A 22,556-nucleotide genomic window follows, 5' to 3' on the forward strand; every position below is an offset into this window, starting at 1 on the left:
GTTTTAAGGTGGTGCTATGATCTGGGTGCATGGAATTAGGCAATAAAATATCATATTTTATGATTTTGTGCAACAAACTCAAATCAAAATGTGCAAAACAGTGCTGTGTTGAAGTTGAACCTCCTCAGTGATGTTTTCCTCAGAAGTGCAGGTCATATAGACTAACTGACCCAGATTAACATGCTGTAATCTGCAGATTAGCGAATCAGTATCTGTGACCACTTGTGTTTATACTGGCCGGAGTGGTTTACATGATGTGTTAGAAGAACGTCTTCAATGTTAATAACTAAATCCTCCAGTTTGTGCATGCTTTTCTGACAAATCCTGGAAGTCTTATGTCCAAAGAAGAGACTGAGACAGATTGTGTTGACATAGTTTATTAACACATGACTACATCCTTAAATAAAGAAAGGGTTGGACGTTCAGATGTTTGGCTGCATTGGTTTGGATGAGCTTAACTCTGCAGACTCCAGGCCCCGGTGCTTCAGTGGATGATGCAAACTGAATCATTTAGTTGATTTTAGCTCCAACCTTCCAGCTCCACTCAAACCTGTAAGTGTCTTTTCATGCAAACATCTTCTAATCTTCAGAATTGACCAGTTACTTTGTTCCATAAAAGGTAAATTCTGCCCTCCAGAGTCTCCTGCAGCTGGAATCACAGAAACAGTCTCAGTGTTCTCCTCTGGAGCTCTACGTTGCCTCCTCAGCTTTGGGAGCTCCCTCTGTGCCGGCACCCGAGCCCTGCTGTTTGACGTACTGCTGCAGGAGGGCGGAGAGGTGAGCCGGGTGATGCTGCAGCATGGAGGACGTGCGTGACGTCATCATCGTGAGGCCGCTCACCAGCTCGCCCTGTATGACGGTCACCGACGGGAGTTTGGAGTAGCTCTGCAAACCCTGAACACTCAGCAGCGTGTTTTCTATGCAGGCTCCTGTTGAGAGAGGAAGAGAGTGAGCTGCAGATCACTTCATCACAATGTGTCTGGTGTTGTATGTCTGGACCTGAGCTTTAATAAAGGAGAGAGGATTGTGATTTGGTGTCATGCTTATAAAACCAGCATGTTGTTGTACCTGCTTTCTTCCTGTTAATAAATCTATTCTTAACTCATTTAAAGCTCCTGTCAGGACTTTTTGACTTGTCTTCAAACAGCTAAAATCAACAACCATGCCTCTTAATGAGCAATAAAAACAAACGAGCCCATCAGCAACAAGACAGATTATTTCTCTATGGTAACTTTTAATTCCTGAAACCACTGATGAAGGGTAGGTGACGGACATGTTGATTTTAAATGTTGTTTTATAGAAAGTTACAAGGATATTTGACTCTTAAAAAGCAGGAGGAGATTATTTGTCAGTAATTTCAACCTACACATACAGTTAATCTGGAAACATGAGGTATGACTGTGTCCACAGGGGGGCGCCAAAGCCAACACAAACCTAAAATTGTAACCTAAATAGGAGCTTTAAATTGACTATAGTGACATTTTTTTTCTGTGAAATTAGGATTTTTACATTTATTTCTGAAGATATTTATCCAAGTTATATTACCAAACATTTTCTGGCTGAATCTTCTCAAAAAGGTGAATTATCTGTCTTCATATATCAAACTCAGCATCTTTGGGATTTTGAGATAAGATAAGATATTCCTTGTTTTGTCCCACAATGGAGAAATTTTAAATGTTACAGCAGAAGAAGAAGAAAGGGGAAATACAAAATAGTATTTATTAAAACATTACTAGCAATTTAAAAAGTAAATTAGCATATCCAAAGAAATGTATGTAGAGAACTAACTGTTCATAGCAACACAAATAAAACTTTAAGAATTATTTTCAGCATTTTATAATATTGACTTTTACTCCATGATTGATTTTAAGCATAAATAAATAAGCAATAATAATTAGGAGAATTATAAATTAAATCACAGTTATTTGCATAAGAGCTTGATAACAAATAAGTTAAATATTTGGATGAATATGTTCTCCAAACAAATCATTTATAGTTTTTCAACATTGAGAATGTAATGTGTAATTTTAATTCTGATTTTTCTTTCAAGCTTTCAAATATTTTCAATTTTCAACAAGAAGATTTAATCAATTAATTTATTTTAATGTGGGTTAGAAGAAAGAAGAAAGAAAGGTACTTTATTGATCCCCAGGGGGGAAATTCAATTTGAACATGCTTAGGGAGAGATGTCAGAGTGAGGATACTGCCATCAACCAGCACACCCCGAGCAGTTGGGGGTTCGGTGCCTTGCTCAAGGGCACCTCGGCAGTGCCCAGGCAGGTGAACCAGCACCTCTCCAGCCACCAGTCCACTTGCCAAACTTCGTCCATACTGGGACTCGAACCAGTGACCCTTCGGTTCCCAGGCCAAGTCCCTATGGACTGAGCTACTGCCGCCTCAAAGAGGGGGCACCCGGATTTGAACCGGGGACCTCTTGATCTGCAGTCAAATGCTCTACCACTGAGCTATACCCCCGATGGGTTAGTCTTAGTAGTTCTTTCACAAAATACAGGTAGCAAAAAAATATTAAGAATCTCATATTTCTGTCAATATTTTGGGGTTTATTTTAATTGATTATCATCGGCAAAAAAATCCAGAAAGGATTTTAAAAATGTATAAAATAACTACTAACTACAAATTACAACATGCAACATTTCTTGGCTCTTTAGTATCATCATCAAAGGTCCTCCATGCATCAAGACAGGAAAGCTGAAACATACCCAGGAGTGTCATCTGAGGGCTGGATCTCAGAGTCTTCAGCATCTCCTTCACCTTTGGCTCCTTACTGACGAACAGGACTGTGGGGCCGATGATCAGAGGAGACATGTTGCTGTAAAGGCTGTCACTCAGGAACGACCGCATCACCTGAGGAATATCAGAGTACAGGTTCAGATAAAGGTTAATGATCCTGAATAGGGGAGACTGAAACTGTAACTCTCTTGACATGAAGATAAAACACTCAGCTTCACCTCACAGGGGAAGAACCTGACAGTGATGTCATGTTTATGAAGTCTGTGCTTCAGCATCATCATGTCTTCTGCATTGCTGGCATTGTTTTGGACCACAGCGATCATCTTACAGTCCTGGAACACCTTCTCCAAGTCTCTCTTCATGATCAACATTAAAGGAGAATCCTGCAGAGGAGAGAAGGAGAGTCTGTCAGAGTCTGTGGAGTTCAGTGAAGACTAGTGGACTTAATTTCCTTGAATAAAGTGAAGAAGGAAAGAATGATGAGATGTGTTACCTCCTTGACTTGTTTGGTCTGGGATGGGTAAGCTCCTGGAGGAACAGCCCTTGGAGGAGGAATGTACTGAGTGACAGCGAGCAGCTTCTGCTTCAGGATGTGCATGGGTCTCCTGTGTCGGGTCACAGACTTGGAGCCGTGCCGGATACTCTGAGTCAGGGGAAGCCATCCTGAAATAAAGAGGGCGAGTTAAAGCTGATGCTGCTGTGCTAACACTAGCTTACTACAGATTATCAGCTTTATAAATTTAAATCCAGTTAGTGTTAGTTACTGTAGCTTCCTCTGGATGACTGACACAAAATTATAGAGTTACCACAGAAAGATATCTAATGGTGTTATTGTTTTATTTCAGATACTTTACCCTGTTTCGGTAGAAATTTAGCACACAAGGTCGCCGCCATGTTCGACCGGAAACAGCGTTTCAGAACCGGAAGTTAGCAAATATGATGCATTCACTGACATCATGTAAGAAGGAGGACCACGCCTGATGACTGGTTCAAGTCAATCCTGATTTAGTGAGTTGTCTAAAAAAATAGATAATGAATATTAGACCAAAATGTTTCTTTAGTCAATCAAAAAAATATCCAGTTTTCATTAAAATAGCTTTATCTTTATTTGTATCATAAATAAGGGAAGTTAGCAGATGTTTTTGCAGGCAGTGATTTATTGAGGTCATCTACCACCATTTTATTGACTTAAATAATGTTTATTTTGTAAGTTAAAGATCTCACATAAGTGAAGCAAAGAAATCAATTCATAGTTAGTTTCACAGTAACTTCTTAATGACTTCCGGTGTATCTCACATTCCCTATACCACCCAAAGCAAAATATACACACTTTAAAATGATGAACAATAATTATCCTTCTAAAGAATTACTCTGTGCATGCTTTAAATTTGAAGACAATTTATGCCCCCTTTGTGAAAACGAAGTGGAGTCGACGGACCATGTTTTCTTCTCATGCCTCTTCAGATAGAATTGTACATAGTGTGTACACATCTGTAATAGTTGCCATATTTTATTCTATTTTATCTTATTCTATTCCATTTTAGCTTTATCATTGCTATTATTATTGTTATTATATTTTTTTAACTATGTTAGTACATTGTTGTATTCCTCTGTCCCGTGTTGTAAGCTGCTGTAACAAAAGAATTACCCCCAATGAGGGACCAATAAAGCATATCTTATCTTATCTTATCTTATCTTATCTTATCAAACTGTGAAAACCTTCTGGACTGATATCCATGAATGATTAAAAGTAAAAATTAAATCCATTCCAATTTATTTTTGAATAAATGACATAACTTTGGGTTTGATATAAAAAAATAAAAATGATGAAGTCTGCTGTAACATAATTATATGCCTCTCAAAATTCTTTATTCATAAAAACCGGACTATAAAATCTCCCCCCAAATTTGTTGTTTTTCTAAATTGATTCCAAACATACCTAAAATCATTGAAATAATGAAAGGACCAAGAGCACTTAAAATACACCATTCCCTAAAAGAATTCCTCACTGAAATTTAAAATTATTCCCTTTTCCTTACTCAACTTATTTCATTATTTATTTTCTATGTATATTTTTCTCATTTATCTTAAATTACCAACTCAAGCTGTATTGTTTCTGTGTCCTTAATGATTGTTTATGTATGATGCTCCTTCTGAATGTACCCATTATTTGTTATGCACATCTAAAATAAAGTTGAAAAAAAAATGACTTCCGGAACTGTTTTCCAACCGTAATTTTTGGACTTGAATGCAGCATGACGTTTTGAAGTTTTTACGTCTCAGTTTTTTTTTTTGTTTAAATAAAATTAACCTTTCAACAAATTAAATATTTGATGTTAATTAAGTAATAAGTAAAAAATAAAATATCACACACTTTAACAATTAAGTAAAGTTACAAAACCCTTTCATAATATTTTACGTAAGTGAGGACGCGGTGACGTCAGCGCCAGTTTGACAAGCATGAGGCGCATACTCAGTACGAGTTTATTGAGGTTTAATGGTGTATTTAGAGGAAATCCTCCCTCTGAAGTGTCGCTAACAGCTGGTAAAAGAAGAGCTCTCGTGCTGAATTTCAACTGCAAATCCACGAGTGACCATACCACCATGGACCTGAGCGACATGAGGAAGAAATACAAAGGAGATGAGGAGGTGAGTGGAGTTAGGAGACCTTGAGTAACCTGTGTAAGCCTGAATTACACTGTGCATATGTATAAATGTCTATAAATGTAGTGTCTGGTAAGTGCAAGGTTAAGACTATACAGTAGGTGTTAGAATAAAGCAATGTGTGCTGTTAGTGCTCAAAACGTGCTGCAGGTTTCACAACAGGTAAAGCAGCTGGAGAAAAAATGGGGTTGTTTGTGATTCTTTCCAGATGTTCCAGTCCTTGACTTCGACCTCTGCACCATGCATCTCATCAAAGAGAGCAAAACACACCATGAATAAGTGATTTATTTTAAAAAGACATTGCACTATTAAAAAGTCTGTGTTGTTGTTTTATTCACAGTGCTTTGAAGAAAGCCAGCTTGTCTCTCTGGATCCAATCACACAGTTTGGAAACTGGTTCGATGAAGCCACCAAGTGTCCTCAAATTGGAGAGGCGAATGCAATGTGCATCGCCACTGCCACTAAGTAGGTAAAACAAGACATGTAGCATGAAAGAGTTCATTATCTCCTGTATTCCACAGCCTAATGTAAACCTTGTTACCCCACAGAGATGGACGTCCGTCTGCTCGTATGGTCCTCCTGAAAGGTTACAGCAACGAAGGTTTCCGCTTCTTCACCAACTATGAGAGCAGGAAAGGTTCAGAGCTGGTGAGTAACAGCAGACACACAGGCTCATTGGGACCTTAAATTACCTTTATATCTACTTAAAGTTACTATCAAGGAAGAAGACTCTTCATTTTAATTCCCTTTACAATGGCAAACTACTGCAGATGCATCATTTTAGACAACACAGAACAGCTAACACTCTCTGAACTCTCTGATTGTTTGGTCAAACGCTTGAAAGAAAGGGAATTTTTTATTGACCATTAATGATAAAACTAAATCACTAGACTTCACAGTTGCATGAAAACATCTTTGCATTACAGAAAACACACACTTTATAAAAGTTGAATATAGAATAAATGCTAAAAAATATCAATAAAACTGAGCAAAAAATGTATACAAATAAAAAAGTTAAAATAAATCAGATAATAAAACAACATTAAAATCAATATAAAACATTAAAGTAATACAATTGTTGATGTTTATGTTTAATTGATGCTTTCTCTCTCTGCAGGAGAGCAATCCATACGCATGTCTGGTCTTCTACTGGGAACCAATAAACAGACAGGTCAGTGTCTTTAATGTTCTCTCTTAATCCTGTTTTATTCATAATGTTCGTTGATTTTTCTGCAGTTTATCTTGAGCTTCTGATACTTGAATGTTGCAGATTCGCATTGAGGGCAATGTGGAGCGAATCCCCTTCCAGACTTCGTGCGACTACTTCCACTCCCGACCAAAGAGCAGCCAGATCGGAGCCGTCGTGAGCCGGCAGAGCACTCCAGTTCCTGACAGAGACGTAAGAACAGAGAGAACGCTTTGTTAATTTAGTGAATGCATGAATGTAAACGGCGTAGCTTCACCGTGTCTTTTCTTTCAGTATCTGAGGCAGAAGAATGCAGAGCTGCTGGAGAAGTACAAAGACTCAGAGGTGCCGATGCCCGACTACTGGTGAGGATGAACTCTTGTGTTTTTCAGGATTCAAGGATTGCACTTTTTACAGTTTCTGCTCAAAGTTAGACGAGATATTTCCAGATCTGTCTGTGATATTTTTGTCTTTGCTTTGAAAGAAACTAACCCGCCTCTTTCTCTTTTTTTGTATAATTTTTTTTATTCACATTTAACATTATACACATGAACAACAAAACTGTAAAACAATAAAACACAGGGGACATTCAAATTAACAGTAACACAAAACAATAAACAAACAAAAACAAGATCAACAAACAGAACAAAAGAAAAAGACTTACACAGACATTAACTCACACCGACAAGCTTGACCTCGATAATTTCATAATTTTTCTTCTTTAAATTAATATTAGCTGTTGTTACAAAAAACAAATAACGTAAAATCTTTACTCACAAAACAAATGCTGCAGTACTCAAATGTGCACATCCTAGTAATGCTTTTTTAAAACGTATTTATTTATTTATTTATTTGTATTCATAACCACCTCAGTGCCCAATAAATAAGGGGTACAGTAAAAGGAAATTCCAAGTAGAAATTAAAAAAATAAAAACATATGAACTGAGTGCTTGTAATACTTTACCCCATATTTTTTCAAATTGAAATATTTTGTTCTTTTTAAAGGTGACATATCATGCAAAATGGACTTTTTAATGGTTCTCTACCTGAAATATGTGTCCCTGTCTACAAACCCCCCGAGAATGAAAAAAATCCATTCTGATTTCTCCACCTTTCTGTAAATGTGTGTAAAACGAGCCGTTTCAGACTTCCGTGTTTTTGTTACGTAACAACAATATCCGGTCTGTCACGGAGTCAGAGCTCGGAGCTTGTTCAGCCCATAGACTGTATAAAATAATACTGAATCCCCCCTCCGTTTTTCATTACCTGCACAAATGTGTGCTAACAAGGAGCTTAGGAGGGAGGCATGCTAGTTGTAGGCTGTCTTAATAAACACAAAGGTCGGTTTGACTCCCCACGTCTGCAGATTTAAAGATCTAGTGGATGATTTTTATTTATCATGGATAAGTGCTAGCGCTTGTTAGCAGAGCTACATAGCTACATGTCGTAGCTGTAGCTTTGTACCAAGACACACGTCGACATACTGACAAATAAAACAACAAGAAACACAGAATCTGTGACCAATCCTTCAGAAAAGGTCCCGCTGCCTTTCTGGCAGAGGTCGGTTTTACTCCCCACGTCTGCAGATTAGAAGACCTAGTGGATGATTTTTATTTATCATGGATAAGTGCTAGCGCTAGTTAGCATAGCCACATAGCTACATGTTCATAGCTGTAGCTGTAGCTGTGTACCAAGACACACGTCTACATACTGACAAATAAAACAACAAGAAACACTAAATCTGTGACCAATCCTTCAGAAAGGTCCTGCTACAGGCGCCTCTCCGTCAGGATCAGATTCTGGATCAGATTCAGAGGGTTGAAGTAACGTGATCTCTGAGCAGCCGTGTATATTCAGCCAACATGTAAACATTAGATCAACGTGCTGGAGAGCCGAGGCACATCCACTTCCTGAGGGGGCGTGGTCAGAGAGAAAACAGACTGCTCTGAGGAGGACTGAAGAAGAGGGATTTTCAGGCAGACCAAAATCTGATTTCAAAGTGTTTTTTTGAGCATAAACTTTAAAGACATGTTTTGGGGACCTCTTAGACCAATATATATTGATGAAAAAAGCGCGATATGTCACCTTTAAAGGCTAATGATTTTTTCAATTTCAAATAATATCACAGGTCGTTACTCCAGTGTTTAAGAGAGGGAGGATATGTAGCTTTCCAGTGTTTGAAAATAACTTTCTTAAATACAATAGAGGAAAAAAGAATAACCCAGCTTTGTGGATATTTGACTCTTATATGTGAGACATCTTGAAAGATGCAAGTTGAAATATTGAAATTAATTTCCACTCCCAAAATCTCAGACAACCAATGCTCTATTTCATGCTAATTGCCTGCCTCTTTCTCAGTGTAACAAAATCTACAAACTAACACTTCTAATGGTCTCTAAATATGAGTGTAAGATTACAAGATGAGTCATGTTTTTGTTTAATTCTCAAAAAATCAAAGTTTAAAATTAGATTTGCAATTGCAAAGGGGGTGGCATGTTGAAAATGTTCCAATGCCAGGCGACCAAACTTAAAAAATTCCAGTCCAGGTCTGAAAGAGTCCTGGACCTTCATCTTTAGCAGGCAAAATTAAAATGATTGATTTTAATGATTTTGAGATCAGAAATTCTCCTTGAAGAAAATCCTTGTCCTTTTATTAAAGGATGTTTTCCTGATGAGGCACAAAAACATCTCTGAAGCTGTGTTGTGTAAATGAATTATATGTCAACATATTTTGAAGTCAATGTTTCCTTAAAGTTCGTCCTGTCCTCGGTCTACAGGGGAGGCTACATCGTGAAGCCGTACCTGATCGAGTTCTGGCAGGGTCAGACCAACAGACTCCACGACCGCATCGTCTTCACCAAACAGAAGGACGGAGAGTCGGAGCTGGGAGAGTTTCAGCACGCTGCAGAGGGAGGCTGGGTGTACCGGAGACTGTCTCCATGAGAGGAGACACCTGAACGGACTCACACGCAGGGAAGGAAGGAAAACTCATCTAATCATTGTTTTTAAAACATGCTCGTCTGGCTGTTCTGAATCCAGGTGCTACTGTGTGTGTGTACGATCATCTGTGGAAGCCTCCTGATGTCGACATAACGTGATCACACTTACTTCACACTTTCCATGCATTACAAAATCAAAAGATGCTGCTGACCCACGCAGGAGAACAAACTCCACCTGGAATGATTGACAGAGGAGCGGGTTACTCAGCAGCGTTGTTGTTAACCTTTAGAGCGTGAAGACTGTGTCTTATTCCTTTAAAAAGCACAAACTGTACGAATGACTGTCCACTCCTCCTCACACTACTTTATCATAACTCGTCCACTGATGCAGCTTCGAATGGTTTGTTTAGTTAGTGACATTTCATTTTGCATGTCTCACATTTCTTAAAAAGATCACTGAAGGTTCCTTGAAGTGCATTTTGTGATTTTGCACTAATTACAGGAAGAAAAAAGAGACATTCTGAAACTTTAATTTGACTTTATACACATATTTTGCTTTCCTTTTTCATTCCCTTGATTAAAAACAAACATTTTAACTCAAGTAAACACTTTATTTGTAACATCCAGACAATCTAAAGATATTAAATATGATCTGATAGCATATTGGTGACATGCATTCAAATTCTGCTCGTGTCGTGAATTAAATAAGTTGAAACAACCCAAAATAATACTCGTCTGATGCAACAGCACCTTTCTTTTTGGCCTCAGTAATAAATCTATGATTATATGTTCACAATAACACCAGCATATAATCAATATAATGTAAAGCTATCAAGGAAGAATTTAAGGCGTAGAGGTTGTTTTGATTGTGAGAGATTGTGCAAAGTTTGTTGATTTGCATGATCCATGAGGGACAAACTGAATAATGCTTTAAATGTTCCCATTTTTGTTTCATTTAATGAAGGATTTATGTTTTATTTTGCATTTTTGCAGACTAACTTTTGAAATCATAGTACCAGATTACAAACCAGGAACCTTCACATGAGCTTAAAGACTTCATTAAAGGAAAAAAAGGGAACCAAGGAACCCATAAAGAACAGTCTCACCTTGTTGTTCCTGTGACCCGACTGTAGCTGACTTTCATTCTGTCTCTGTGTCAGTCTTAAGTGAAGACGCTGCCTTTTAATGCCTTCAGAGATTAAAAGAGCTGAGTGTTTAAACTGTGCCATCAATGCTGTGTGTGTGTGTGTGTGTGTGTGTGTGTGTAACGTCTGTCTTGTTGTGAAATCTGAGATTGTTGTTTATTGTTTACTGGTGAAATGAATGGGAGAGATTATGTGACTTGAAGTTATTGTGGAATAGAGCCATTAATAAAGTTTAATTTGTAGCACAGGAGGAGTTTGTGTGTTTGTCCAGCAGATGTCAGCAGAACGACTCTGCACACGTGTCACAGATCAGCGACAGAGACAGTGAGTTCATGTCTCCAAAGACAAATTTAAACTACTTTTACTGAAGTACTTTACTCACACAACAACGTTCTTCTCTTGAGTAGTGACGTTTACTACGTCTACTTCAGTACATTAAGAGATAATGTATAGTGAGCAGGTGGTTGTCGCCAATTTTAAATTATTTGGTGAATCTCAATGTTAAAAATAATTTCTTTGGTGTTTTATTTTTCCTTTTTATAGTTTGGGTTTTTTGACGGTAATAGGGACTCGACAAGTAAAAAAAATTGTACAGATAAAAAGTTTAAAATGCAGGTAGATCTTATTTTAAAAAAACATTTTCATGCTGTGTATTTTTCCTTTGTATGGTTGTGTTTGTCCAACAGTCTAAGCAACAAGACAAGTTATACTTTTTGCAGATAAAACATTGTAAAATAATATTAAAAAATAAATAAAATAGAAAATTTACAAACAGATGAAAGGGGGGCTGAAATAATTATTTACTGATTTTTTTTTTCAAAAAATTCAAATAAGTTATATTTCATTTTGAAAAAAAATTGTATGGTAAATTTGTCTTGTTTTATAGTTTCTGTTGTCTGACAATAGGAGTGACTCAAAACTTTAAATCAGTATGTTTTTCATATACTAAACTTTGAGGTGGAGATGTGGTTGAGGAGCTGGTTCACAGAAGTGTTTGTCATCAATTTATAATCATTAGGTAAATTTTAATTTAAAAATATAATATTTTAAATTCTAAATGGACACAACTGAATTGAGCACAAGCCTAATAAAAGTTTCAAAAAAAGCAACCCAACAAATTGCCCTTTTAGCGATTAATAAATTATAACTGAAGTAAAAAAAAATTATGTTTGTCAGATATTAAGCGTGCCAAAAGTTACAAGAGACTGAAATGATCAGGCTTTCACAGGACATGTGTAGTTGGTGGTTTATAATAATTGGTTAATTTAAATTTGGTTAATATAAAAAAAGCATGTTCTGTTTCTTTTTCATTTCTTTTTACTTTATAATGTTCTTGTAATGTGTCGCTACCAGGGGGCATCAAAACAATCATTGTGAAGGTGTAACTTTGATGTCAGTTCTCAATTTTTTCAGTATTTAAAAAAAAATCAGTTAATGTAGAAAAATGTGCAGATTTATCCAAAGTGAGTCCCTGAGCTCCATTGTCTCGTAGATTCCTCTGAGCTGCCGTAGACGTCCTCCTGATACGGACGTACTGGACTCCAGCGGCAACAGCTTCTACGACTCGTCTCATCACTATCACTTCTCTCTCTTACTCCCCTCTATCTGTCTTTCCAGACCCAACTCGGTCGAGGCATGATGGCTGTCTAACATGAGTCTGGTTCTGCCTGAGGTTTCTGCCTGTTAAAAGGAAGTTTTTCCTCGCCACTGTAACTAGCTAAATACTGCGATGTGCAATGCTCATGGTGGATTAAGGTGGGGTCAGACTGAGTCTTACCCTGTCTTGAAGTTGGGTCTCTGTTCATAATTTGACATAGAGTGGTCTAGACCTCCTATGTTTGTAAAAGCGTCTTGAGATAACGTTTGTTGTGATTTGGCGCTATACAAATAAAGATTGGTTGATTGATGATTCTAATTTTAAGATGTAGTTCAATTAAGAATGTTTGAAAATGAGCCCTTAAGTCCTGCTTTACATTAATGCGTTCACAAAGTCAGAACCCATCAGCTGATATTAATACAAAGGTGTTATTTATATTAAAGCACAGCTGGGATGTGTTTCTGCTTTCATACGTGTGCTTTTGTCTGATCAGACTGACTGTCTGCACTTTAAGAGTTACACCCTGAACACTTCTCCACCACGAGCCGGTCTGTCCCTGAATGTCTGACCTGCCGTCCCTCTCTCTGATGTAATGCATTATTACAAAATGTACAAGCACTCACCTGTATCAGGTGTCAGTGTCTGCTTTCTGTCTCCATGTCAACAAAAAGCTGCACACACAGGCTCAGGTGAAAAACACAAACTCTGTCCAGGTAACCCGAGACCAAAACTAACAGGGCCGGTCACTCCACTCATCAATGTGTGCTCAAATAATGGACATACCTGCAATACAGACAGCACACCTGTCTGCATACATCACACACACACACATACACATCTCGTCACGTTTATTACAAACAAATATTTTATTCAGAATTCCAGAAAAAGATTTTACAAACACGTTTAATATTTAGTGACTTTAGAGTCTGCATGATATTTCAAACACATAAAAATCAAGTCTTTGTTTGCTTTGGTCGTAAAAATGCATAAAAATCGACGGGGGTTTGGTTGCACCATATTTAATTCTCTTCTTTTTTGATTGTTTAGACATAAAAAAGAAACTTTAATTTAAAAAATCTACATCCACAATAGTACAACTAATTTACAAGAGCCCTACGATTCATTTTGATGATATTTGCACGAGTGTCAGAAGTTGTTTGGTCATGTTATGGATCATATTTGGAGATAAATAACAGCAGTTTGAGCACAAATACAGAGAAGACAGGAATAAACTGCAGGAGGAATATCTGCAGTATTTTGTTTAATGGTTTTCTGCTGATACCAGTTGTTGGTGAGGGTGTGAGTCCATGCACTGGTAACAGTATCGACCTGGGTGTGGTGCCAGGTGACAAGTGTTTATCCAGCTTGCAGGTTGCACATGTAGTGCCACATGATTCTGAAGCTTTTAAAAGTGACACATGACACATTTATGATCAAGTATGTGCATTTCCCCGGCCTGTGTGTTATTTCTCAGTCTTGTTTTTATGGTTCTCGTCGCTGAGGTTGTGCTCGGAGAACAGGTGTGGGTTCTCGGACAGCGTGGCTCGGACCTTCTTCTTCTCCTTGAAGCGTCCAGAGTGGGAGACTTTGACGTGTCGGCCCTTGGTGGCAGATTTATCCACGATCTTCTCCAGTCTGGCGTTGAACTGGCTGTCCACGTGATCCACAGGGGGGTTGTTGTTGCTCGGGTGCTCTTTGTTTCCCGTGTTGCTGCCGTATTCAGCCGGGATCTCGTACAGAACCTTTGCTTCAGACTTTTTCTTGCGGGAGAAGGTCAGCTTCCACCAGCTGGGGTCAGCCATGGCAGCAACAGAGACGAAGACGGACCTGAGGGGGACAGAGAGCACAGTGAGGACTGTGGAGATGCTGGCACTCTGTGAAATACACATCAAACAGCAGTGGCTTATGTGGGTTCATTCTTGGCCCAAGATTTTTGGTTTCTTTGTTGTAGTTTTTAAAGCCAGGATGAGATTTTTGAAACAAGATGAGCAAAGGAAGCAGAGGTATAAGTTTGTCCACAGGGGGCGCCAAACTCGACAAAATGAAAGTTACTCACTGGAGCTTTAACAACCTGAGGAAGAATTATACTCTCCAAAAACACATAGCCAACTCATGTTGTGTTTTTAAGGCTGATACAGATATAAATACTGTATGATGTAATGTTTCCAGTAAATAAGAGGAAAATTCTCACATACAGGAAAGAGATTTGATATTTTTCTACCAGAATTTAAAGCTCCAGTGAGGAGTTTCACTGACTATGAAACAATTGGAAATTAATAGTGACTCGTCTATGTGCCGTACTGAGGCAAAAAGGACTGCTGAGTATAAGATTGATTATTTTAATTATGTTGTTCCTAATGCCTGAGACCGCTGCAGGGGGGGTAGGTGTCAGAATGCTGCAGAAAAAACTTCTTTATATGATAAAAGATTCTCGAAGATAAACACGTTCGTCTATTAAAAGAAAGCAGTGATGTGATGTTTGTGTTAAGAGATACTTTAATATATGTACAGGGCGACATCAGCAGAACTAAGAGGTATCACTCTGACCACAAGGGGTCGCCAGAGTCGAAACAAACTTAAAGTTCCTTACAGGAGCTTTAATTTGACGACAAGAAAAAATCAATGGCCGTGTTCAGATGTGCCAGATCTAAAACTTTATTAAACATCATCCATTTAAAAAAAAAAATAGGACATAATAGCTTGGGGAGAATAGTTCAGAATTTCTAAATTTAAGTATTCCAAAAAATGAACTGTAATATAGTGTTTTTTTTCCTTTTTATAGTTTTTTTTTTATCATTTTTTTCTGCAAATTCAACATAGGCAGGGATGAAATCTTTGTGGGTTCACAAAAAATAGCTATTAATTTATAATGAGTTGGTTTCATGTAATAAAACGAAAAAAATGTTGTTTGTAGTGTATTTTACCTTTTTTTTAACAGTGTAAGCCACTAGAAAAGTTATTCTAAAAAACATTTTTTTTATCATATAAAAAATAAAAAATAAGTAAAAGATAAAATTAGAAAAATATATATATGTTAAATTAGTATGCGATACATCAAACTTACCAACAGACACAAATTTTCATGAAAAAATATGTTTTCAACTATTTAAAATAATTTGTCAGATTTAATTTTGAAAAAAGAATTGAATGGTAAATTTTTCTGTGATGTGATATTTTTGTTTAATAAACACTTACAGGAGCTTTAATTTGACACAAGAAAATATAAATGGCTGTGTTCAGATCTGACAGATTTTAAACTTTATTTTAAAGTTTAAAAATAGAACATCTTAGCTCAGAGAGAATGGTCTGGGGTTTTTTTTTTTAAATGTAAGAATTAAAAAAAGTTGTAGTATCACTTTCTACCTGTAATTGTGGTAAGTAAAGTGCTTCATTAAAGGTGAAACTTAATTGTAAAAACAATAGAATCTGTAAAGTGTTGCTGATTAATTTTGCTGATAGTCTTTGTTGAGCTGATGTCGTACATAGAGTGTTATTATTGATCAGCAGGTTGTTGTGATACTGTCATCTCCGGCACAGTTCACATGTATTTGACTCCCTATGCCTGCTCTCTTTCATCTCTGTGATCCGGATCTGTAACCTGATGGAGGGTGAAACCTGACACTCTGCTCCCTGCTGATAAATTAATGAACACCTGATCAGTTTCCCCCGTCCTGTCATGTGATCTGATATGAAGTTAAAAAGCTTTCAACTGATGAAAAAGTAAGACCTTACACAGCCGTGGAGAGGATTCAACTCTTCTGTCCTCATAAAAAAGGATCCATGTTATGTGTTTATGTTTTCACAGGCAGTGATTCAGGTTTACGGTCTCAGAGTTATCACCCTGAGTCACTTATTGTTATCTCTGCTCTCCTAGCAACGCAGCATAATGCCAAAATAACTTCCTCAATAATTGAATACATGGACTCTTTGATGCAGGAGCCTTTGTGTTCTCTCTTTATGACATACTTCACAAAACATCACGCACAAAACCAGCCTGGTGATACTTGTGATACACAGAAACCTGCTTTGAGCGTTGAATAAAGGGATCTTAACTCCACATGTTTACTTTTTCCAGAGCTTTCAACCGCTCGCTTGTCCTCAATGACTTTACATGTTTGCTCCGAGGCGCCTGAAAAAAGTAGGATGTCACTAAGTTAAGAGCATTATCTTTTAACGTTGTCACACAACTTCTTTTTAGGTCAAGATTTCAGGAGCAGCAAGTTTAAGAACTGATGAAGGAGTGAGGTGGTTAAAGCTCCTGTGAGGAGTTTATGACTGAGTACGTACAAATGCATGAATCTGGTCCTTCTGGAGGTTTCTGCCTGTTAAAGGAAGTTTGTCCTTGCCACTGTAAAATGCTAAATGCTGCAAAGTGCTCTGCTCATGTTGCATTAAGATGAGATCAGACTTGATGTACCTAAAGTCTCTAAAACTAAATGGGAGGTGGAGCCTTTAGTAATCAGGCACCTCTCCTTTGGAATCATCTACCAGGCAGACACCCTCTCTACTTTTAAGAGTAGGCTTCAAACTTTCCTTTTTGATAAAGCTTATAGTTAGAGCTGGATCCTGCTTGGACCAGCTCTTAGTCATGCTACTATAGGCTTAGACTGCCTCTCTCTGCCTGTCTCTTACTTTAACTCTTCTTGTCCCATTAAAGTTACTAACCACAGACCTTTCTGGAGTCCCTGAGCTCCCTTGTCTCGTAGGTTCCTCTGGATCTCTGCTGCTGTGGACGTGCCAAACTCCAGCTGCAACATCTACTACTATCCGTCTCTCCACTATCATCTCTCTCTCTCTTCATCTCCCTCTATCCGTCTCTCCAACACGGTCTCAGCAGATGTCTGTCTAACATACATACATAAACATTTTTTAAAGCTACTATAAGGAACTTTCAGTTTGTGCTCATTTTGGAGCCCCCTGGTGGACAAAACAGTACCTCTTATCTCTTTGCCTATCTGCTGATGGTTTAGTTTGCTTATGTAGGTCAAAAAGATCCTTCAGTGTTAGTTTCAGTCTTTTACATGACCAGCTTAAAACTCCTCACAGGAGCTTTAAATGTTTGTTTTACCTTAATCTTCACCGTTGCGTGTGGTTTTGTGACCTACTTTTTTATTCTGCTGTCTCTGTTAAGCTCTGAAGTTCTCTTTTAAACTTACATATATTGTGATGTGGTTTTTTTTCATTGATGTATTAACTGGAGCTGTGCTTTTATTATTATTTTTAAACCTTGTTGAAATGCTGTCCTCACAGGGAAGCTTTCACCAACATGTGCATGGTGCTGTTCTGCTGTTTTATTTGTTATATTTGACTTCATTTATCTATTTATTTATTTTTCTTTAGTCCATTTTATTTATATTTTATTTATTTATTTATTTATTTATTTTCTTGATTTTCCTTTAGTTTCGTTTATTTTCATTTTGTTTTAATTTATTTTCTTTTTCTTTTTCATCATTTATTTTTGTTTTATTTTTTGTATCTTTGTTTAATTTATTTTATTTTGTTTTTAATTGTTTTGTTTTATCTTCTTTTTGTTTATATTAGTGTAGTGTGTTTCTTTTTAATTGTTTTGTTTTATTTTACTTTTTCGTTCTTTTTTTCTTTTCCTTATTTTATTTGATTATACTTTGTTTGGTTTTGTTGTTTGTTTATGTTTTTGTTGGTAGGCAGTAAAACCGAATTGTGCGTCATGGATAGAGGAAGTTGTTTGAACATTAATCTTGACTCTTGAATCCTCACTTTTAAAAAAGCTCTACAAATGAAGGTTGCTGTTATTCTCTATTCTTTAAATTTGCTTCTTATTGTTTTAAACTGTTTTTTTTAGACCTTTATTTTACCAGGTTAAAATGTTTGAGAACCACAGAAACTATTCTTGTATGCTTCAATGCCTGTAGCAAACTGTACACAGATGAAACCCGGGTGATATTTGAATAACATCTTATCTTATGAACCAAATCTTCTGAAGATATCAAACATTGCAATCTCTGTTTTATGAGAGCTGACAGGGAACAAAGAAATCCTCCCTTGGTGTGGTCACTTTATCGTGTCGCACCTATGCAAATAGAGTCCCGGCCCTCTGCAGGAACACTCATCTCACTCTTATCTGAATGAGGCTTGTGATGTTTGCACGCTGGCACGAAACAAGAGGTGCAAAGGTTCAGGAGGAGAGTGAACAGATTTTAGATTCAAGGATGGAAAATAAACATCAAATCAGAGCTGCATTTTTTTAAATGAGAGTCCTTCTGCTGTATTGGTCTGAATAGTCTCTAGTGTTACTGCTTGGTCTGGTGTTGCTTGAATACATCTTCTCCGACCTGGTTGTCTGGACACACAGGGCCCAGTTCTTCAACAAGGTTTAATTCAAGATCAGGTTATCCAGTTTTCTTCTGTTCTGGTTTTTAAAGGTAAACTGGATCAGATCAACTTTTGTCAGATTCAGACTTAAAAAGATGAGCTTATCCAGATGTGTTACTCAGGGCACGAGTGCCTTGATTGGTCTTATTTTTAAAGATTAACAGTGGTCTAAATTCTAGACCACTGTTGGATTTCCCTCTCCATTTTTTATTTTACAAACAAACCGAGGTCTACAGGTTGTTTCTATCAGGCCTCTCTCCATCTGCCTCTGGTGTTGGCCACCAGAGGCCTCATCTGTATATTTACCACAGACTGTGTAATAAATGGACGTAGTATCCGTGACGTCACCCATCTGTTCCTGAAGCCCTGTTTTGAAGCCGATCATCGGTGGGTGCCATATTGGAAATGCTGAACTCAACCTAACTTCGTCCAAGCTTGTGTGAGGTAAAGAGGCGAGCCTTTAGCCTTTTCGCTAACAGCTACAGGGTGGCCCCCTGTCAATCAAGTGAGCCATGTCCTTATTTGGGCAAAACTTGTAAGTTTGAAATCTTCAAAACTAAGCCAAGACCTAAGCCGTTTTTTCAACCAGGCTGTAAACATGTTTATTTCTGCTGTAGAGATCGTCTTCTTTGAATGGGTGTGTATGTGGTTTCCTGGGTTCCCACTGCCAGCCTCAAGTGGACGCTCGATGAACTGCAGTTTTTAGAACTTCCTCATAGGCTTCATATTTTAAGACCGCAGGTTGCCGTTTGATATTTAGAGATTCAGAAGCGTATCATTCATGATAGATAAGCTTTAAAGATGTCCAAAATTCACTTTTAACTTTGCAAAATCTATTATTGATATTATGTTTGTGAAGAAACAAAAAAAGGAGAGTTCACTGTGTATTTTTCCCCTCTAGACCTCATCAGTCAGGATCCTGATGCAAAACCATGATACTTGGACATGTCAGATTAGGACTACAGTATCTCAGAGAAGCTTCAGACTTTTAAAGTCACACTTTTATACTCCCTTTTTTGGAAATTTTACATAAAGATTAAGTTGAAAGTGTATTTTAGGTACCGTGCAGGTTTATCTAGAATGTCTAACTCGCTTTCAGAGCAGTGAGATGTGCAGGAGATGTAGAATCAGAGTGCACTGCAAGCTGAAGGTGCTTTCCAACCAGGGGACTTTATGCACCCAGAATAACTCTTCCAGAAACTAAATGTTTCCTGTAGCCCCCATTGTTTTCTGCGTTTCGACCGTGGGCTGAAGTCCGGGGAAGATTATGCAAATGAAGTGACAAGGATTCACTTAACTTTCCACTTTACAGCCCAATCAGAAGCTTACTTCAGCATCTTCCAATATTTAACCATTTATTTTACTTGAGATCAACCGGATTTCAATATTTGACCCATTCCTCTAGCTTTAATCCGATCAGATTACTTTTGAACAACTCTGTTTCATGTGGTGTCACAGGTGGACAGGTTCCTCTGTTCCGGTGTTGACAGAGCGTTTCCCTTACACTGTTGACTCTTCTTCTCACGGTTTCTGCAGAACAGATCCCGAGCAGCACTTTCACACCTTGTTCAGTAACTTGGTAGAGGTACGACATGCTCACATATTTCCCTCAGTCCTCCGTGTTTGACTTGGATGTGACCTTTGAGACAAAAAGGCTCTGTTGACACAAAGGAGGCCCTCCATAGCTCGCTCTTTAATAAGTTACCATACTGTTCGGTGAGGGCGAGCCTCAGAGATCACAGCAGGAAGGGAACACCGTGGACACTTTGGGGGAAATCACTAACCACTAACCAGCTGCAGAGACTTTGAGTGGAGACGGACTCGGAGGGCCGCAAACTCTGAGCCGTCCTCAGAGAGAGAGCTGAAGGTTCTTTAGAGGCTCAGGTTTCCTACTGTGTGCCAGCTTCACTGATGACCCGTGACGGCAGAGATGAACGAGTTCAGAGGGAGTTTCGCCCTTCAGTTTTTAATCAAGCTTAATTCAAACATTTCAAGTGTGTACTCGTATTTTTATGGATTGTTTGTGGACATAAAAGTCTCAGAAAGCTGAATTTTTTAACAGAAAAGGACTTGAATCATGACTTTATCTCTTCTATGGCTTGAATGAACGATGGTTTATTATTCTGTGTCAAGAAACGTCAATAAAAACACTTAAAACAGCTCATTATGTCACAAACACTTGTACAAGATGCATCTTATTTTCTCTTTTATGAACTTCAGGAATTAAAAGTTTGTCTGTAAAATTTCTGGCTTCATGTTTTTGGTATTTTAACAACTTTTCCAAGTAAAAATCAGGATAAAAACAATCTTTAAATTGTCCTGTAGCCCAAAATAACACCACAAAATGAACATATTTAACTCACAGTCATGTAATGAGATTAATAGAAACTAATTCTCATATTTTAGGTCCTTGAATCGTCCAATTTTCTGTATTTTTACTTTAAAACAACACATTTCTGTGACTTATAAAGCCAATTTGCTTCCTTTGAATCATCTTTTTGTTGCTTTCGGTTGCAAAGCAGTGAAAAAAGCTGGAAAAATAATACAAATAAGTCCAAAGTGTCGTCATTCGTTGCTGTCTTTGCTTCTGTTTGTTGTATTTTCCCACTAAAGTCAATATATTACATAACATGTCAACAAACAGAACCTGTTGCTTTAGCTGAATGTTCCCTGAGGCTGAGGTGAATTCTGTTGTCAAGCGTAAAAAACAACAAGAGCAGTCGTCTTAGAAACTCACAGTGTCTCTAAGTTTAATTTTCTTACCGTGTTGATGAGGAGGAGGAGGATGAAGGAGAGTCTCTCAGATGTGAAGCTGTCCCACCATGCTGAAGAATCCTTCTCTGTTTCTTTCTCTCCTTGTAGATTCTTCTCAGGTGAGCGTGAACAGGTGCAGCATCTCCCTCTCTCTCCCTAACCTTGTCCCCTGTGCTCTCTATAACACACACCCTCCTCAAACACACACACACACGCACGCACACACACACACACACCTACAGCCTGCCCTGCTCTGTGTATGAGTGAGTTAATGTTGCAACCATGTGATTTAGTGAGGCCCCGTCTACATCGAGATTACTGACCTCAGAGTTAATGTGAACCTGAAACTGCAAATAAATCCCCTTTTATCAGCCCGTCTTTAAGAGCCAGACTTGTTTTAATGTGGAATTTGGACGCAGAATAAAGTCATCTTTGTGTTTCTCTCTCCTGATAAACAACTCTGAGTGATTGTTTTGAGCCAGAGAGAGAGAGAGAGAGAGAGAGAGAGAGACGGAGAGGAAGAGTTTATCTGGAAAGGTGAGCGCCCTTCATGTTTTGCATGAGTTACGTAAAAGTGCAGACAGTGAATGGAAGCTTACTTTGCAAGTTTGGTTCACATTCAAATGACCTGAAATTAGGGCACTTCAGAGGACCTGCTGAGGCTGTGCACGCAGAGATTAACACTCATTGTTTACCTCACGCGACACTAAAGTTTGATGTTATGATCTGATCCATCCACTGAACCCATCAAAAAGACAAAAATCAGCCTCATCAATAATTCCTTAAAACTTTATTTTAAAGCTCCTGTGAGGAACTTCCTGTTTGTGTTGATTCTGGCGCCCCCTGTGGACAAAGCTGCACCTCTCATCTCTTTACTGATCCTGTCTTGTTCATGTGTTCTTTGTTTTACAACCAAAAGTATCACCCATTGAGACTTGTTGCTGTGGAAAATGCAAACTAAGCTATTTCTCCATCAATTCCTGCTTCACCTACACCACAGCCGCAGTTTCAGGAATCACAAATAACTTTATAAAAATATCCCTTATTTATGCTGATGGTCTGGTTTGCCTTTGTAGCTTATAAAGAGGCATCTGTATAAGTTTCAGTCTATTTTAAAACCAGATACAAACACTTCACAGGCGCTCCTTGATGTCTAAAAGTCACCAATG

At 38.0% G+C, this 22,556-nt stretch overlaps 3 protein-coding genes and 1 non-coding gene across 4 annotated transcripts; 1 reads left to right on the forward strand and 3 right to left on the reverse strand.

The window, feature by feature from the left end:
- Positions 1–361: 361 nt before the first annotated feature.
- On the reverse strand, positions 362–3,739 carry mrpl10 (mitochondrial ribosomal protein L10). Its single transcript, XM_034708101.1, has 5 exons — positions 3,606–3,739; positions 3,245–3,414; positions 2,970–3,134; positions 2,721–2,865; positions 362–929 (listed from the first exon to the last, which is right to left on the reverse strand). The coding sequence occupies exons 1-5, from the start codon at positions 3,643–3,645 to the stop codon at positions 691–693; spliced, it is 759 nt and encodes a 252-aa protein (XP_034563992.1). The 5' UTR covers positions 3,646–3,739; the 3' UTR covers positions 362–690.
- On the reverse strand, positions 2,404–2,475 carry trnac-gca. The gene has a single exon. It is a non-coding gene; the product is annotated as a tRNA-Cys (tRNA).
- Positions 3,740–5,164: 1,425 nt separating the features above from the next.
- On the forward strand, positions 5,165–10,932 carry pnpo (pyridoxamine 5'-phosphate oxidase). Its single transcript, XM_034708642.1, has 7 exons — positions 5,165–5,400; positions 5,756–5,880; positions 5,964–6,063; positions 6,533–6,586; positions 6,686–6,814; positions 6,896–6,966; positions 9,379–10,932. The coding sequence occupies exons 1-7, from the start codon at positions 5,212–5,214 to the stop codon at positions 9,542–9,544; spliced, it is 834 nt and encodes a 277-aa protein (XP_034564533.1). The 5' UTR covers positions 5,165–5,211; the 3' UTR covers positions 9,545–10,932.
- Positions 10,933–13,166: 2,234 nt separating this feature from the next.
- prr15lb (proline rich 15 like b) lies at positions 13,167–21,500 on the reverse strand. Its single transcript, XM_034708472.1, has 2 exons — positions 21,397–21,500; positions 13,167–14,109 (listed from the first exon to the last, which is right to left on the reverse strand). Exon 2 carries the CDS (start codon positions 14,082–14,084, stop codon positions 13,746–13,748), a length of 339 nt encoding a protein of 112 aa, XP_034564363.1. The 5' UTR covers positions 14,085–14,109; positions 21,397–21,500; the 3' UTR covers positions 13,167–13,745.
- Positions 21,501–22,556: the final 1,056 nt, after the last annotated feature.

This window comes from Notolabrus celidotus, chromosome 18 (genome assembly GCF_009762535.1).
Source record: "Notolabrus celidotus isolate fNotCel1 chromosome 18, fNotCel1.pri, whole genome shotgun sequence".
NCBI lineage: Eukaryota > Metazoa > Chordata > Actinopteri > Labriformes > Labridae > Notolabrus > Notolabrus celidotus.

Bases quoted from the DNA above. Each gene is read 5' to 3' on its own strand.
- prr15lb (XM_034708472.1), bottom strand. From the start codon at position 14,084: ATGGCTGACCCCAGCTGGTGGAAGCTGACCTTCTCCCGCAAGAAAAAG.
- pnpo (XM_034708642.1), top strand. From the start codon at position 5,212: ATGAGGCGCATACTCAGTACGAGTTTATTGAGGTTTAATGGTGTATTT. The intron at 5,401-5,755 runs GTGAGTGGAGTT...TTTTATTCACAG, and splicing joins AATACAAAGGAGATGAGGAG to TGCTTTGAAGAAAGCCAGCT. The intron at 6,815-6,895 runs GTAAGAACAGAG...CTTTTCTTTCAG, and splicing joins CTCCAGTTCCTGACAGAGAC to TATCTGAGGCAGAAGAATGC.
- mrpl10 (XM_034708101.1), bottom strand. From the start codon at position 3,645: ATGGCGGCGACCTTGTGTGCTAAATTTCTACCGAAACAGG. The intron at 3,415-3,605 runs GTAAAGTATCTG...TCTTTATTTCAG, and splicing joins TAAATTTCTACCGAAACAGG to GATGGCTTCCCCTGACTCAG. The intron at 3,135-3,244 runs GTAACACATCTC...TCTCCTCTGCAG, and splicing joins AGACCAAACAAGTCAAGGAG to GATTCTCCTTTAATGTTGAT.